Here is an 18,330-nt window from a genome sequence, read left to right as displayed (position 1 = left end):
CTCTCTCCCCATCTCTCTCTGTCTGTCCTCCCCTCTTTGTCTCTCTGTCTCTCTCCCCATCTCTCTCTGTTTCGCTCTCCATCTCTCTCTCTGTCTCTCTCCCCATCTCTCTCTGTCTGTCCTCCCCTCTTTGTCTCTCTGTCTCTCTCCCCATCTCTCTCTGTTTCGCTCTCCATCTCTCTCTCTGTCTCTCTGTCTCTCTCCCCATCTCTCTCTGTCTGTCCTCCCCTCTTTGTCTCTCTGTCTCTCTCCCCATCTCTCTCTGTTTCGCTCTCCATCTCTCTCTCTGTCTCTCTGTCTCTCTCCCCATCTCTCTCTGTCTGTCCTCCCCTCTTTGTCTCTCTGTCTCTCTCCCCATCTCTCTCTGTTTCGCTCTCCATCTCTCTCTCTCTGTCTCTCTGTCTCTCTCCCCATCTCTCTCTGTCTGTCCTCCCCTCTTTGCCTCTCTGTCTCTCTCCCCATCTCTCTCTGTTTCGCTCTCCATCTCTCTCTCTGTCTCTCTGTCTCTCTCCCCATCTCTCTCTGTTTCGCTCTCCATCTCTCTCTCTGTCTCTCTGTCTCCGTCTCTCTGTAATTTAGGAAACATCTCTCTTTCTGTTATTTCTCACTCTTGCTCTCCTTCATTCTCTCTATCTCTGTCCCTCCCTCCTTCCTTCATTCTCTCTCTATCTCTGTCCCTCCTTCCTTCCTTCCTTCCTTCCTTCCTTCCTTCCTTCCTTCCTTCCTTCCTTCCTTCCTTCCTTCCTTCCTTCCCTCTCTCTCTCTCTCTCTCTCTCTCTCTCTCTCTCTTTCCTTCTCCCTCACAACATCAGATTATAACACTGACTCATCCCTTCACTGCCAGATTGAGAGACAGTCTGTTTTTATCTGAAACATGTTAATTCACCCAGCTGACAAAGACACTTAATTCCCTTGGCAGACAGTGATAGATACATTTAAAGTGATTATCTTACTGATGGATGTGAGACACAGCATCGTGTTTTCAAGAGGCCCAGGCTGTCATGTGTGGTCTCCTGGCATTGATGTGTGTGTGCGTGTGCGCACGTGTGTGTGCATGCGCGCACAAGTGCTTGTGCGTGTGCAGTCCTGCCCTGTCTGTCTCTCTCACTGATTCTGACGTGCGAGGTATTTTGTTCATCCTCAGGTTGACACTGAGTTGCGTTCTTTAAAAACACTACTGCAAAACAAACGGGAGCCTATAAGTAACCAGATCGGACGCTATCAGCTAATGTTGTTGATTGCTTCTGTTTACCAATCACTGAGAGTGTGACCTAGGGCCAACCACTTGAGTCCTGGAGCCCTGCCCAGATTCACTCTGCACTAATTATTGTGTGTGTGTGTGTGTGTGTGTGTGTTCAAGTTTGAGTGGTCACATGTTTAACAGCTAGATTAGCCATATTTTACATGTTAGGGCGGAAAGTAGTCTAGTGGTTAGAGCGTTGGACTAATAACCAAAAGGTTGCAAGATCAAATCCCGAGCTGACATGGTAAAAATCTGTCGTTCTGCCCCTGAACAAGGCCTATGCCGTCATTGAAAATAAGAATTTGTTCTTAAATGACTTGCCTAGTTAAATGGAAATATCCCTCAGAAAGACTCAAGGGAGTTCCAACCTAATTCAGAATAAGACATTTATTTTTCAACAATTACAAAGAACAAAATATTTTTAAATCATATTTATATCTTACATCAGCTGTACAGAGATGACGTGTTTTTTCTAAATGATTCTGGAACAAGAACTGAACTAGAAAACCTAAGAGTATTTAAGTCGATGAAAAAATAGTTGTCTATACAAAATAGAAAAAAATTACTGAAAATGGAATCCATAATATTGTACCCTGATGCAGTGTTTAGGCCTCTTATCTGGTCACAAAGTATTTTGCAAAATAATACCATAGCCTCTTATAATAGCAAAAAAAAAAATATTGGCCTCTTTGGTTCCATGATTAGGTATAATACATTTGAACAGAACTCAATTTACTTTCTATAAAAATATTTTTTTTCCAATGGCAGTTTCTTTCTTTTTGAACTAATCACGCAACTTTTCAGTGCAAATATTGTAACTATTATTCACTTTGAAGAGGAAGCGAAAGATTACATTTCAAGTACTGGTAATAGTTAATAACTGTAACTAAAAGTTCAGTTTGTCTGGTGTCTGTGGGTCAATACGATACATTGCATACCTCGTGGGGCACTTATATTTAAAAGGATTGTGAGCAAGGGTCGGTGTACCACATTGTACTCTTTAAAGGCATTTCAATCTGCAAGTGCTATTTAATGTGCATTAGGAAGTGCTATGCTGCGCCAGGACTTTAAACCAAACAACATGGCAACTCTTTGCTTTTGATTGGCTGACTGAAATGAGAGGTTGTGCTTCGGCTGTTGATGAAATGTCGACTCTTCCCGTTCAAAGTGTGAACGAAAAAGAAGAAAGGATTCGGAAGGAAGTAACGGGAAGGTCAGTGTTTCTTCCCTAGTGTCACTGTTTCACATCACAGCTTAAACTCCCAGGTTTTGATGACAGTTCCGCTCACTCTTCTGACATGGAAGCCATTTTGATTTCCGGATGCTGGCCCGTGAAATGTAAACGTTTTTTTTTACAGAAAAATGGAATCTTGTGACACATCGACAAGATGTATTTCTTGGTAGAAGTGCTGAAGTTGTACAAGAGGTGAGTTGTCAGGGCTTTCACTATACATTTTGCACTCATACTTTCTTGAGAGAGGCGTGGTTTGGAATTGTCTATCAGCAAGCGCACCTCCTTCATAATCTCAGGCTCTTTTCCACCTTCGTCAGAGTATCGAAATAGAACTCTCCATTTCCAGAATAGAAATGGCAATCTTGGAACAGATATAATGCGATAAGTACCATTTAGTTCCAATCCCTCTGATAAGGACACCGACATGAATTTGCAAACACATGTTCACAAAAACATGGGATTGAATCACATGTTCATATGTTGGCAAAAGAAAAAAGGCTTCGACCAGAGAATATTATTAACAAACATAAATATATATACAAGTGTTTGTTCAGGCATATGTGAGAATGAGTGTGTAGGATATGTGTGAACGAATGAAGCTGTGTGTGCATGTGTGTATGCCTTATAATTGTCCATAAATATCACTTTGATTTCTATAATTCATTTTGGAATATCCTTTTCTTGTTTACAAATGTTCATAAAAGTCCACTTGAAGCACGTGCGGTCTCAACTCAAGCGCATCCACACTCCTCCACGATCATATTGGGCACGTCTCTCTTGACGATGTTGTATTCATCGTCGAAGTAGAGCATTGACATGGTGCTGAGCTTGGTGGGGATGCAACAGGAGTTCATGGAGCCGGGGCTCATGCCTCTCATCCGATACTGATTGACCACTGCAGTGTGGAAGGACGACGCCGACCCTGGCACTCCCGCCATGTACGGTGGACAGTTGCCCTCGCAGTAGTTCCCAAAGTACCCCGACGGCGCGATGATCCAGTCGTTCCAGCCGATGAGGCGGAAGTCTACGTAGAACTGCTGCCTGCAGCACAGGCTACTGCTCCCGTCACACTCCAGCCCCCTCTTCCTGATGCGGTGCTTGTTGTCCGCTTGCCGGGCCTGTACGACTAGAAACGGCCTGTGGGACTCGTCGTTCTGGTTCACGAGGATCGGGAAGACCGCCAGGTCCTCGCAGCCCTCACAGCGCACGTCCAGGTTCTGCCGCCGGCCGCCCTTCTCGAACACCATCTGGATAGCGTTGGTCAGGGGGAAGGTGTGCCAACCGCTCCTCTTCAGCTCGACACGCTTTTCCACCAGGCTCCACTTGCTGCCCAGGCCAGGCTCCTGGTAGTACACCTTGACTGTGACCTTCCTCCGCTGGCCCTTGTCCAGAGTGTTAGGAAGCAGCCTTAAATACAGCCACAGGGTGGCCTGGGTCACGTACAGGTGCTGGTTTCCCTCATTGGAGATCAGGAAGAACAGGCTGGATTTGGATGATACCTGCTCATCTGGGAAAGACAGGAACAGAATAGGAAAAGGTCTGTTAAAAGTCAGTTTAAACCTATAAAGGTCACTATGGCAATGCTAAAAAACAAGAGACAAACACACAGATTCATTGGCTATATGGTGTAAACAAACATCTTTCAAAAACCTTACTGCTATTGGACAAAGCGTCAAGAAGATACTATCACACTGGGTGGTCCCAAGCTTGGATTGTTGGATGAATAGCTGGACAAGAACTGGGCACATTGGGAACAGTTCAAGAGTTTGGGATTAAATTGAGATAGGCGGTTACTATGGCCTCCCTGGTTATAGCCTGTCTTAATGTCATCTTTATCTGGCCTGGGATGTAAACAGAGTTTGGACTGGTACTAAAGGGATTTGGTGGATGGGTGTACACTGGGAGACGGCTCTAACAGAGACACTCAGCCTCTTCTTGGTCCAGGGCCCGTACTCAGAAAGCGTCTCAGGGTGATGATCCAGGATCAATTTTGTATTATAGATCATCATGAAAAAGAGGGGGGACCTGTTCCTAGATCAGCACTCCTACTCTGAGACGCTTTATGAATACAGGCCCTGGTCTTGTCACATAGGCCTACATGAGGTCTGCAACGACAGTGCAGCATCAGCAGGTCTGGAATCAGTTCCAGCTGGCCCTTGCTTATAGGGAGCCTTGACTGTGACATGACAGTACAGATCTGGGATCAGGCCCACTTGAAGTTGCCCCTGGCCCCGAGTCAGGCTGGGTATGGAGAAGAGGGTTTATCAGAGCCAAGTACAAAGGCTCAAAGGCTTTGCTGTGAATACTGCAGAAAAAACGAGAGCTTACTGAGCCTAACTGCTTACACAATGCACAGTAATGTGATGTAAAGGAGGCAAAGGCATGGTAAAGCCAGGCACATTGAGTGAAGAGGAGCACAGCTTCACTGTGGATTAATGATGAAGGAAAAAAGGAATTTACATGAAACTAGCTGGCCTTCCCAACAACCCAACTATCACCACAGAAACCTTTTTCTGGCTGCACAGTGTGTGCCAATGTTTAGTCGTTTTAGGTTTGTGCCATATTGTTTTCATGTGTGGGTAGGTTCAGGTTCGGGTTCGGGTAGGGTCAGGGTCCAAAGTCAAATTCAAATCTAACTTGCACTTGTCACATGACATGACCAAAACAACTCCTACTCGTCCACACTCACTGACTTTGCCTGGTCAGGCTCCCTGCACCACCGTGCAGCTGATCAAGAGAAGATCTGAACCTTGAACTACCTAAAGAAACCCAAGAGACAGTGACATCTTCAGTAGCTAAAGGCAGTAACTGAAATAGATGGCTTCTCCCCAGGCCTCCAGTGAGAGTGAAAACCTCTAACCTGAGAGACCATCAGCAACACTCTACATAGATACTCTGTGACTGACTGAGCAACATGCTGTCAGGTGAAGGAAAGTTGGAAAACGCACACATGTCAAGGGTCACCTCTCCAGCCTGAACAGTGAGCTGTGCTGCCTGCCTGTTTGCTTGCCGCCCAAAGCGAGGGGACCTGACCTGGGCGGGCCTGGGCCCCATCATCAGGCATCAGCTATAATGGAGGCTGCTCTGGCCTGTTCAGCCAGTCTCCATCTGCACTGCCTCACACAACACAAGACAGGTAATCTCCTTGTTATTACTCAACTTAAAGACTTAGTCAACAGACAGCTATAGACCACACTCTGACTGTACTAGCACTAGGCCATGGGTGGCAGCACAGCTGTCAAGACGTGACCAACAATAAGCAAAACGCTAAGTCCAAGTGTCTCCTGATTTGAAATGGAGGTTCTATTTATCTTCTGTTTACCAATGGATGACTTTGATATATTACTGTATCAGTTATTTCTTCTTTCAACAGGGGAGGCGGGAAGAGGGGGGCTTTGTGAAACAAACCTAAGGGGTCCATTTTTCACTCGGTGAGTAAAGAGGGAAATTGTCTCAGATGGAACAGGATACTCAAGAACGGAATACTCCCCAAAAAGACACATCCAATCAGAAAGTGATTTGTCAGGTGAACTTATGAGAGCGCCAATGCAGTATACAGCATTCTTTCTTTATCCTTCTCAGGGACAGAAACAGAGTTGCAGAGAAAGCGTCTTCAGATGCTATCACTATAGCTGACATTGTTGCATCTTTGTCAGGCGACTGCTGTAGTAACCGTACACAACAACGGCAAATACAAGGTCTAACATACAAGCATGATGAAGTCAATGAGTACTGTGCAGGCAGGAACCAAGTCCCACTCTAGGACTATATAAGGGAGATGGTTCCTCACACCATGAATTCTAATACGGAACAGTCAGTGGCAGTGAGTTCACCATTCCAGTTCACTCTACATTCAGCATGCATGGTTCTGGCACAAAGCACTGACCTTGTGTAGATGTACAGCCATTCTACAGCAGCCCTTCTTTCAGGTCAGCTTATAGCTGGTACCAGGACTCTCAACAGAAGATCACAGTAGAATCATATTATGTGGGCGGCATTCAGATGAAACGCTCAGCATGGGTGAACATTAAGATTTTTATCAGGTGTCTTAGATTGACTGTACAATCTTAGAGAAAAGGCTTCCAAAAGAATTATTCAGCTGTCCCCATAGGAGAACCATTTTTTGGTTCCAGGTAAAATAACCCTTTTGGGTTCCATATAGAACCCTCTGTGAAAAGAGTTCTACCTGGAACCCAAAGGGGTTCTACCTGGAACCAAAAATGGTTCTCCTATGGGGACAGCCCGAATAACCCGTTTAGGTACTAGATAGAAGAAATTGTGCTAAGTGTATTTGAGAAGTACCAAACAGGGTTGGTTTTGAACATGTCTCTGATCAGCTAACCAAATCACTGACACTAATTGTGTTGGAGAGATGCGCAGCCGGTTAGAGAAAATCTGGGGTGACTTAAACTGCTATAAAAATAAGAGGCAATAAGAGGTTTGATTTGAATACACGTGGGCCCAAGCAGGTGGCATCATTGATCATTTCCAGTCCCCCTTTAATCATCTCTAAGCAAATTGTTCTGTGAGCTCTTCTCAGTGCCACGACCAGCTGGTAGCAGCTACCACCCTGGGTAATACTGCCAACTGGCAAGGAGGGCAAAGAGGCACAAAAGGAAGGCAACCCAACTGAATCTACACAAATGTACAGTACAAAGTTACAGAGATTTTGTGAATAATGTGAAAATATTATGGGGCTTCAAATCTTTTTGGGATTGTCCACATCATTCCTTTGAATGTGAATGCGATATTATACCTACCCTTAATCTATTCTGTTGTTTTGAAGATGAGTGCTATGAGGCTGTTATAGTGATTTTTTTTTATGAGTCTCTAGGGGTGTGAACCTCAGCCCGAGGACACACTTTTTCTGTGCTCACACTAACAAATGCTTGGTTGTTTGGTTGACCTAACTGCTGGGTTGCAGGTGTTGGGTCACTTAGTTGGGTTGTTTTCTTTTAAAACTGCTGGGTTATTGATGCTGGGTTATTGACGCTGGGTTATTGAGATCTGACCCAGAGGATCAGAAGACTGGAGGCATAGTTTAGTAGGGGGCGTGGCATTCAGATAGTTATTTTTAGCCACCTGAGCAAATGTCATTCCTGTTCATCTGTTCTGTTGAATAGCTATCACATGCTATGGTTAAACATGGACTTCTTTGTAGCTTTAATGATGCTTATAGAAGTGTATGAGTTCCCTAAAAGCCACTGTAAATCCCATTGTTGGGACACAATAAGGTGGTATACCTTATTATAATATGTAATAATAAAAAAATATTAAAAAAATATATAAAAATCTATATATATATATTTGCAGTATGATGAACAGGAATGTCATTTATGATGTTAGATAAGGTCTCTGATACTAACAGTTGTCCTCTCAAGATGAAGCATCTTACTGTGACTACAGTTGATGTCTGAAGTTTACATAAACAAGTTTTAATGACTCCAACCTAAGTGTTTCAACCACTCCACAAATGTATTGTTAACAAACTATAGTTTTGGCAAGTCGGTTAGGACATCTACTTTATGTATGACACAAGTATTTTTTCCAACAATTGTTTACAGACAGATTATTTCACTTATAATTCACCGTTTCACAATTCCAGTAAGTCTGAAGTTTACATACACTAAGTTGACTGTGCCTTTAAACAGCTTGGAAAATTCCAGAAAATGATGTCATGGCTTTAGAAGCTTTTGATAGGCTAATTGACATCATTTGAGTCAATTGGAGGTGTACCTGTGGATGTATTTCAAGGCCTACCTTCAAACTCAGTGCCTCTTTGCTTGACATCATTGGAAAATCTAAAGAAATCAGCCATGACCTCAGAAAAAAATTATAGACCTCCACAAGTCTGGTTCATCCTTGGGAGCAATTTCCAAACGCCTGAAGGTACCACATTTATCTGTTCAATCAATAGTAAGCAAGTACAAATGCCATGGAACCACTCAGCCATCATACCGCTCAGGAAGGAGATGCGTTCTGTCTCCTCGAGATGAACATACTTTGGTGCGAAAAGTGCAAATCAATCCCAGAACAACAGCAACAGACCTTGTGAAGATGCTGGAGGAAACCGGTACAAAAGTATCTATATCCACAGTAAAATTAGTCCTATATCGACATAACCTGAAAGGCCGTTCAGCAAGGAAGAAGCCACTGCTCCAAAAACGTCATTAAAAAGCCAGACTACAGTTTGCAACTGCATATGTGGACAAAGCTCGTACTTTTTGGAGAAATTTCCACTGGTCTGATGAAACAGAAATATAACTGTTTGGCCATAATGACCATCATTATGTTTGGAGAAAAAGGGGGGAGGGTTGCAAGCCGAAGAACACCATCCCAACCGTGAAACACGGGGGTGACAGCATCATGTTGTGGGGGTGCTTTGCTGCAGGAGGGACTGGTGCACTTCCCAAAATAAATGGCATCATGAGAATGGAAAATTATGTGGATATATTGAAGCAACATCTCAAGACATCAGTCAGGAAGTTAAAGCATGGTCGCAAATGCGTCTTCCAAATGGACAATGACCCCAAGCATATTGGAGGGGCAATCACAAAGCCCTGACCTCAATCCCATAGAAAATGTGTGGGCAAAACTGAAAAAGCGTGTGCGAGCAAGGAGGCCTACAAACCTGACTCAGTTACACCAGCTGTGTCAGGAGGAATGGGCCAAAATTCACCCAACTTATTGTGGGAAGCTTGTAGAAGGCTACCCGAAACGTTTGACCCAAGTTAAACAATTTAAAGGCAATGCTACCAAATACTAATTGAGTGCATGTAAACTTCTGACCCACTGGGAATGTGATGAAAGAAATAAAAGCTGAAATAAATCATCCTCTCTCCTATTATTCTGACATTTCACATTCTTAAAATAATGTGGTGATCCTAACTGACCTTAAGATAGGGAATTTTTACTTGGATTAAATATCAGGAATTGTGAAAAACGGAGTTTAAATGTATTTGGCTAAGGTGTATGTAAACTTCAGACTTCAACTGTACCGCACCAGACACGCAACTATTGGTCTCTTACATTACCCAAACCAAAAACAGATTGAATGCATCGGTCAGTTACAGTATGTATAGAGCCATGTCATCATGGAATGCTCTTCCATCAGAGGTTACACAGGCAAAAAGCAAGTCTAACTTTAAACAGATTTAAAAAACAGATTTTATCACAACGCTTCTCCTATTTCTAAAGATCTCATTTAACTCTACTGTACATAAGAATATTGATATGTATATGTGAATAGTATTTTTGTTGAATCTTGGTGTGCTTTCCTATATATACACACAACTATTTTTACTTTTTATTTAATGTAATATTTTGTGTTGTTCTGGTCTATTACTGTTCTATACTTTGTCATGTATTTGTAGGTTTCTATGTGGACCACAAGAAGTTGGTGGCACAATAATCAGGGAGGATGGGCTCATGGTAATGGCTGGAGTGTCATAGGTGTGATGGTATCAAATATAACAAACACATGGTTTCCAAAAAATGTCAACTGTTAATTTGACAAAACTGGATCCTTCTAGCCATGACAATAGCTAATGGGGATCCTAATAATCTAAATTCAAGGGTGGCCAATAAGATGTAGCTGAAAGCCACGCCCCTAATAAGACACGCCTCCTGAAAATGACCTAAGGATTACATTCAAAAAGGCCAAGCTGCTTGGTCCACCCAGCATGCGAGTAAAAAATACCCAACTGATGGTTAAATTAACCCATGTTTGGGTAGTTATTCACCCAACCCAACTGGCTGGGTCAAAATAACCAAACATGTGTTCTGTCCACTAATTAACCAGCGCTGGGTTACCAAATAACCCAAAGTGTTTGCAGAATAGATTGGGAAAAAATAATCATTTAAAACATCTATAAATGATAAACAGAAACAACATTTGGGTTTGTTTAGTTTTATATTTCAAGCTATTTGACTGACTTTTCCTGTATGCATGGAACCCGCATCAGTTGATTTCTGGTTTCATGCTCCCTACCCTTTAAATATAAATATACAGTATTTAGAAAGTAGGGTACTACTATGCCTACTGTGAGGAATTTGTGAATGTATTATTTTCAAATAACAGAGCCGTTCTGCTCTTAGCGGGACCGGGAATGATGCGCTACATCACCTTGGTCTAATGTTTAGTCCAAACATTACGCACCATACCCAGCTTGGTCTTTGCGTAAAAGTGGTGTTATTTGTTCATTTTTTCCCTAATACAATAGAGTAAACGGTAGCTTGCCTGTAATATACAATAATTACACACCTGTCTCTGCGAAACTGATTATCTCCGAGCTTTCCTCCAGCACGTCATTGGCATTGCTGGTCGCGTGTCCATCCAGATTCGGGATTTCTACTCTCCCATCCTCGCGCACTTTACCCGCGTGTAGTTTCCGAAGCGCAGTCACCATCGCCGCCTTCGGGATAGGATGGGTGATGTTGGGTCTTACCCTCATCTGTAACCTGCTCAAGATATGCCTTTTCACAGTCTCCAGAAAGTCAATGTCCACCTGTCCCGATTCTTCGGGCTGACCGATGCCACACGAAGAGCAAGTTTCCTGAGCTACGGTTTGCGTCTCCATTCCCGGCAAAGGGTTCAAGGATCCCGGCGCCGCTTCTTTGCAGCGGACAGACAGCACGCAAGCCACAAATAATGCCACTTTGATTATACAGTTAATCATTTTCTTTATGAAGAAGAAAAGTCGTGATATTTGTAGTGCAATAATTAGTTTTCTACTATAAAAATGTATGCACAATATTTCTGTCAAATGTAGGCTATTCACTTGGCGTTTTTAAGAAAATAGGATTTCGAATGAAAAGAAAGATAATGTTGTAGAATCCCGTTAGTCCGTATACTTTGTAAGGAGTCCAAGCAATAATAAATATTTCACTCAATTCAGACGCATTTTGATGGAATTAACTATTCCATTCACCGTAACTTGAAATATTCCCCTTATTTCGTGTCTGTTTTCATTCCCGATGTCTGTCACTCAGTTGACTTCACTTCAGGGGCACATTGGGAGTCAAGTCCGTTCTGCTTGTCTCAATGCCTTTGCTTCACCCTTTCAAGGTAACACAATTTAAAAATCAGTAGGCTACCATTAGCCGTCAATTGAGTTTCAGTTCAATGCCTGACGTATCATGCCATGGTTTAATTGAACTGCAATTCGCAATAATCATCATTTAGAAACGAATAGAAGAGGACAAACTAAACGAATAGAAAACCACCCATTGGTTGATAAACACAAATAAGGATATTCCATAAATGGAAAAAGCTGAAGGGTCGGTCAAATAATAACTTATCGCATATTGTAGCATCCAGTTTGTCATTTGCTTTGGACTTATTCCTTCAGTTTTTGTTCCTGTGTATCCTTATTAAAATGCACCTTAATTGGATTTGAATTCCCGATATGAAATTGCCCTGATATACTTGAGCACAAAGAGGTCTAACGATCGGACGAACCTTTCTCTTGCTTATGTCGATTTAGGAGTCCTCCATAGACTGAACGTTTTTATACAAGGAGTTGAAACCACGTGGGACGTCCCACCAACTAAACAGACTCCTAGTATTTGGTAGGAGATTATGCGTAGGCTTAAGGTAAACTATCCTCCTTAGCTCTCCTGTCCAGAGAAAATGCTTATGGCCCATGCAAAACGAATTAGGAGAGATAAAAAAAACAACGTACGAATTGAAGTAACCAATTGTTTACCAGACTGCCTGATGACTTGTGCACAATACATAGAATATATATAATGCATTGATTTGCGCACAATATATAGAATCATTAGCATAGGCTATCTTTACATTGGAAACTATCTACTTTAGAAATAAGAACCAGGATTACATCAATAAACTTCAATTATATCATTAATTCACATTTGATATGTTCCTTATGAAGCCTGTATGTCTAATAGCCTAGACAAGACCATGTTTTAATATAAAACATTACCATCAACACATGCTATCCAAATGTACTATTTTTTTTGTTGTTGTTGCCTTTTCATGCATCGAACAAATATGAAACGCGTTCCCTATAGATGCTCCAAATGAAAAAAAATTATAATAAATGGTACCGACAGATTTTTGACAACCCTTTCTTGTTGTGGCTTACGCATGACAGCATGGCGACCATAAGCATCTCCCAAACAACACTGGGTGAATTGGAAACAACACCAAGGTAATACAAATTAAAGCGCCAAAAAGGTGACCCTGCCAAGGCATCACTTTTATTATGTTAAGTGATACAAACACATTGACCAATTCAAGTCAGAGCTCTGTTTTGTCCGTCACTCAAATATGAGTGAAATATAAGTCTAATACATATATCACATAATACGTTTTACCGAACATTGGCAACACAGTCATTTGTGAATGCCCAGCAATTGTTTTATGTGCGCTCTCCCAACACTATAACAAAAAGATCAAGTTGAAAGTTGTTAAATGCTGCCACCCTTCTACTAAATATTGCAACTACACATTGCATGAATCGTACAATTTTTTATACAATCTGCAGCCAGGCAAGGCAATAAACCGATAGGCCTGAGCCATATAGCCTATATAGGCATATCTATCTAACAGTTGAACAATAAAACATTAATTTACAGCATAAATCATGAAATTTGCTGGATAATATTGAGGGAAAACAATGCACAATTTTTTTTTCTTCACCTTTATTTAACCAGGTAGGCTAGTTGAGAACAGGTTCTCATTTGCAACTGCGACCTGGCCAAGATAAAGCATAGCAGAGTGAACAGACAACACAGAGTTACACATGGAGTAAACAATTAACAAGTCAATAACACAGTAGAGAAAAAAAAGGGGAGTCTATATACAATGTGTGCAAAAGGCATGAGGAGGTAGGCGAATAATTACAATATTGCAGATTAACACTGGAGTGATAAATGATCAGATGACACAATGACTGTGTAATTAGGTAATTAATTAGGTAATTATGTGTGATAAATTAAAACGTTGTCATCCGTTTCTAATTGTCATAGGCCTATAGATAATAATATCTGTAATAATAACAATAATAATATATAAGCCGATGTATTTGTCAAACGCATGTCTGTGCAATTAAGGTCCTGGAGGGCAGAAACACTTTTGGATTCTGGTTCTACCTGTAGTTAATTGCAATTACCCATGAGGCCTAATTTATAAACGTTGCGTAGGCCTATATACCAAATATATAGGCTCCCCCAAAACGTGTGTGCGCCATTAAAAAAGAAACTGAACTTGATCTGCGAATGTTCTTAGCTTTCGCAAAGTTAGACCATGCGTACGCACAGTTTCTAGTGGTTGGATGAAGTATTGCCTTTGCACGCAAGCAGCCGAGTATTTCGAAGAGTGAATATAAATTTTTCTGCAACTTTGCATTCTAAAATAGGTATTTTCTATTATCATTGCAGAATAAATTCCTCACATTTTCTGACGGACAGTTTCATAGTCACGAAGTACCCCACAGGCAGTCTGATTAACACTCCAAACACCCTACCGACCGCTCTGAGGCGTCCGCATGGTCCTAAAGCACACGGTTGCCTCGTTTTGTATTACATTCCAATGATAAAACCCGGGGACAAAAATGCAAATTCAGAATGTGAGAGGGACGTTCCCCCTTCGCCAACAACGTGGACCCACTTTATAGTAGTAATTCGATTTCAAGTAGCCAATTTTACTCCATGCGATCCGATTCGGAGCGCAGTTTAATGGTAGAACAGGCGGTTCACCTTTTCCATGTACGTTTTGTTTTTAGGCTAGGCTACTGTATATCTGAATACCCTACTGTAATTTCAAATGCCTCAAGTAAACATTTCATTTATAAACATAATACATATTTTCATGCAGTATAAATACCACACCACCTTTCCTGGCCATGATAGGTTCATGTTACAGAAGAAGTTTTAACCTACAACAAATTACAATGCGCATCTCTCATTTAATTGGGCCTATTAGGTAGGCTATTATTTCAAGTATTTTGCTTTATGCATCCAAAAGGGAGCGTGGTTTATAATATAGCCTACGGTAGAATTTAACAGATGAACAGACAGTTGATATTTTGCTTTGAAGAGTGTAGGATACCACTGTAAGTAGGCCTAGTAGGTTTTACATTTTATCGAGCATGCTAGACAACGTTTCAGAATTCGCGGGCAGTGCAGCATATTTAGGTTTGGGGAAAAGTAAATGCAAAATATGTTTGAATTCAAACGATCTGTTTACAGGTCCACAACATTTTGCAATTGTTTTTTTCTTCATTTTGAAGCGGTCAGTTTGTTATATCTGGAGTACTTCTCCTGTCTTATCCGGTGTCCTGTGTGAATTTAACTATGCTCTCTCTAATTATCTCTTTCTTTCTCTCTCTCGGAGGACCTGAGCCCTAGGACCATGCCTCAGGACTACCTGGCATGATGACTCCTTGCTGTCCCCAGTCCTCCTGGCCGTGCTGCTGCTCCAGTTTCAACTGTTCTGCCTGCGGCTATGTAACCCTGACCTGTTCACCGGACGTGCTACCTGTCTCAGACCTGCTGTTTTCAACTCTCTAGAGACAGCAGGAGCGGTAGAGATACTCTTAATGATCGGCTATGAAAAGCCAACTGACATTTACTCCTGAGGTGCTGACTTGCTGCACCCTTGGCAACTACTGTGATTATTATTATTTGACCATGCTGGTCATTTATGAACATTTTAACATCTTGGTCATGTTCTGTTATAATCTCCACCCGGCACAGCCAGAAGAGGACTGGCCACCCCTCATAGCCTGGTTCCTCTCTAGGTTTCTTCCTAGGTTCTGGCCTTTCTAGGGAGTTTTTCCTAGCCACCGTGCTTCTACACCTGCATTGCTTGCTGTTTGGGGTTTTAGGCTGGGTTTCTGTACAGCACTTTGAGATATCAGCTGATGTAAGAAGGGCTATACAAATACATTTGATTTGCTCTCCAGCTGCCTTCCAGGCCACCTCTCCGGCTGACTGCCAGGCCACTCTCCAACTGCTTTCCAGTTCATCTGTCCAACTGCTTTCCAGGCCACCTCTACAACTGCCTTCCAATTCATCTGTCCAACTGCTTTCCAGGCCACCTCTCCAACTGCTTTCCAGTTCATCTGTCCAACTGCTTTCCAGGCCACCTCTCCAACTGCTTTCCAGGCCACCTCTCCAACTGCTTTCCAGTTCATCTCTCCAACTGCTTTCCAGGCCACCTCTCCAACTGTCTTCCAGGCCAGCTCTCCAACTGACCATATGTGACATTCCAGGCCTTGTCAAAACAGGTGACACAACACTCACCTATATACTGGCTGGGTTCAGATGCACTGGCATTTGGCCATACAACCCTGATATATTTCAGGAATGTGACTATTTCAGGAATGTGACTATTTCAGGAATGTGACTTTGCACCCTCACTTGTCACTGATATAACTGCTCCAGCTGACAAGTTGGTCTTGCCAGCTGCCTCCCAGGTCACCTCTTCAGAGACCTCTCAGGCTACTGTGCCCACTGTACCCACAGCTATCCAAGCCACCTCTCCAGCTGCCTTCCCGGCCACCTCTCCAACTGCCTTCCCACCCACCTCTCTAACTGCCTTCCCACCCACCTCTCCAGCTGCCTTCCAGGGCACCTCTACTACTGCCTTCCAGGCCCCTCTCCAACTGCCTCCCAGGCCACCCCTCCAGATGCCTCCTAGGCCTGCTCTCCACCTGCCTTCCAGGCCACCTCTCCAGCTGACTTCCAGGCCACCTCTCCAGCTGACTTCCAGGCCACCTCTCCGGCTGACTGCCAGGCCACCTCTCCGGCTGACTGCCAGGCCACCTCTCCGGCTGACTGCCAGGCCACCTCTCCAACTGCTTTCCAGTTCATCTGTCCAACTGCTTTCCAGGCCACCTCTACAACTGTCTTCCAGGCCAGCTCTCCAACTGACCATATGTGACATTCCAGGCCTTGTCAAAACAGGTGACACAACACTCACCTATATACTGGCTTGGTTCAGATGCACTGGCATTTGGCCATACAACCCTGATATATTTCAGGAATGTGACTTTTCACCCTCACTTGTCACTGATCGTCCTGCTCCAGCTGACACACTGGTTTTGCCAGCTGCCTCCCAGGTCATCTCTTCAGACACCCCTCAGGCCAATTTGCCCACAACTATCCAGGCCACCTCTCCAGCTGCCTTCCAGGCCACCTCTCCAGCTGCCTTCCAGGCCACCTCTCCAGCTGCCTTCCAGGCCACCTCTCCAGCTGCCTTCCAGGCCACCTCTCCAGCTGCCTTCCAGGCCACCTCTCCAGCTGCCTTCCAGGCCACCTCTCCAACTGCCTTCCAGGCTACCTCTCCAACTGCCTTCCAGGCCACCTCTCCAACTGCCTTCCAGGCCACCTCTCCAACTGCCTTCCAGGCTACCTCTCCAACTGCCTTCCAGGCCACCTCTCCAACTGCCTTCCAGGCCACCTCTCCAACTGCCTTCCAGGCCACCTCTCCAACTGCCTTCCAGGCCACCTCTCCAACTGCCTTCCAGGCCACCTCTCCAACTGCCTTCCAGGCCACCTCTCCAACTGCCTTCCAGGCCACCTCTCCAACTGCCTTCCAGGCCACCTCTCCAACTGTCTTCCAGGCCATCTCTCCAGCTGCCTCCCAGGTCTCTTCTACAGCTTCATTCCAGGCCATCTCTCCAACTTCCATCCATGCCCCCTTTCCAGCTGCCTTGCAGGCAACCTCTCCAGTCAACTCACAGGACAACTCCCCACATGTATCAGGCTGTGGCTGAGAAACACCTTGTTACCCTTCTAATATCAATCCAGTTGATGTACGCCCCTTCCCAAAAGCAGGGCCCCGGAAAATTACAACAAGGGGTAGGAAGAGGAGAAAAACTGTGATTTTGACAGATACACCCATCAAGCAGGCACTGGTTAAAAAAAGTCTCACAGACACACACCACAAACATTCAGGTGTAGGTGTTTAGTTTAGAGCCTAGTTGTTGTATGGTTGAGAAATACCATTTAGAGGGTAAAATAATACATTTGATTATTTAAGTGTATTATTATCTCTGCCATACAGAATGTTAAACATGGCAATGTTGCTCTCGTGTTCTCAATAAAGGTGTTTAAATATTAGTCGCATGTCATGATTTATGCACTTTTCATTCTGTTACAATTCACCCCAAGCACTGTTACTAACCTAGACCATTGGGTAAATTGTAACACTTCACGATTTGTATTTAAGACAACACCGTGCATTTGCAATTTGATTGACATATGTAATAACCACACCAATTTGTAAAGGACAGCTGTAGGATGTTTGTGTCAAGTTTCAAATATACCTCCATAAACAATCTCTGAGAAACTGACGAAAAGGTGAAAAGTGTTACAACCATCCCGTCTCCTCTACTCTATACATCAAAAGCATGCAGCAAACAAAGGCATAATTGTCACAATAAAAGTTGAATGATGGGCGTTTTTCAGGCAGAGTTTTCATGCTAGTTCATTCACTTGCGCACAGTTTCGTGAGCGGTTTGATTTTATAAAGGGAAAAATGCATATGTATGGTGTGCGCCAAGTTTCTAAATATTAATATTTTTTTACATGCAGTCTTCAAAAATGGCGCATGCCATTCGAACAGTCAATTCTACTCGGATTTCCAACTCGGGAACTCGGGCCTCTTTCTAGAGCTCCGACTTTCCGACGTGAAAATCACTGACACCATGATTTCGTTTTTACCTCGACATCAGTTATTCAACGTCGCCATGACATCGCCTACAAGTGTGATCGGAGAGAAGCCGTCTTAGCCCATCTTGTTCATATTGTACTGTCTTTGATGGCAAAATTCCATATGACATCACATCCTGTTCATAGAACGTTTTTTCACACGACGTCC

At 43.3% G+C, this 18,330-nt stretch overlaps 1 protein-coding gene across 2 annotated transcripts; it reads right to left on the bottom strand.

The window, feature by feature from the left end:
* Window positions 1–1,612: 1,612 nt before the first annotated feature.
* LOC115129688 (inhibin beta B chain-like) lies at window positions 1,613–18,279 on the bottom strand. Of its 2 annotated transcripts, none has more exons than XM_029660312.2 (2): window positions 10,741–11,981; window positions 1,613–3,984 (listed from the first exon to the last, which is right to left on the bottom strand). In XM_029660312.2, exons 1-2 carry the CDS (start codon window positions 11,153–11,155, stop codon window positions 3,209–3,211), a joined length of 1,191 nt encoding a protein of 396 aa, XP_029516172.1. In that variant the 5' UTR covers window positions 11,156–11,981; the 3' UTR covers window positions 1,613–3,208. The 2 variants fall into 2 exon arrangements, 1 of the variants encoding a protein (XP_029516172.1); XR_003863685.2 differs by lacking the exon at window positions 10,741–11,981 and adding an exon at window positions 18,174–18,279 and having other exon boundaries at window positions 3,896–3,984.
* Window positions 18,280–18,330: the final 51 nt, after the last annotated feature.

This window comes from Oncorhynchus nerka, linkage group LG5, assembly GCF_034236695.1.
Source record: "Oncorhynchus nerka isolate Pitt River linkage group LG5, Oner_Uvic_2.0, whole genome shotgun sequence".
NCBI classification, from domain to species: Eukaryota; Metazoa; Chordata; class Actinopteri; order Salmoniformes; family Salmonidae; genus Oncorhynchus; species Oncorhynchus nerka.
The sequence above is the reverse complement of the archived record's forward strand: the minus strand, read 5'-3'. Positions and strand labels throughout refer to the sequence as shown.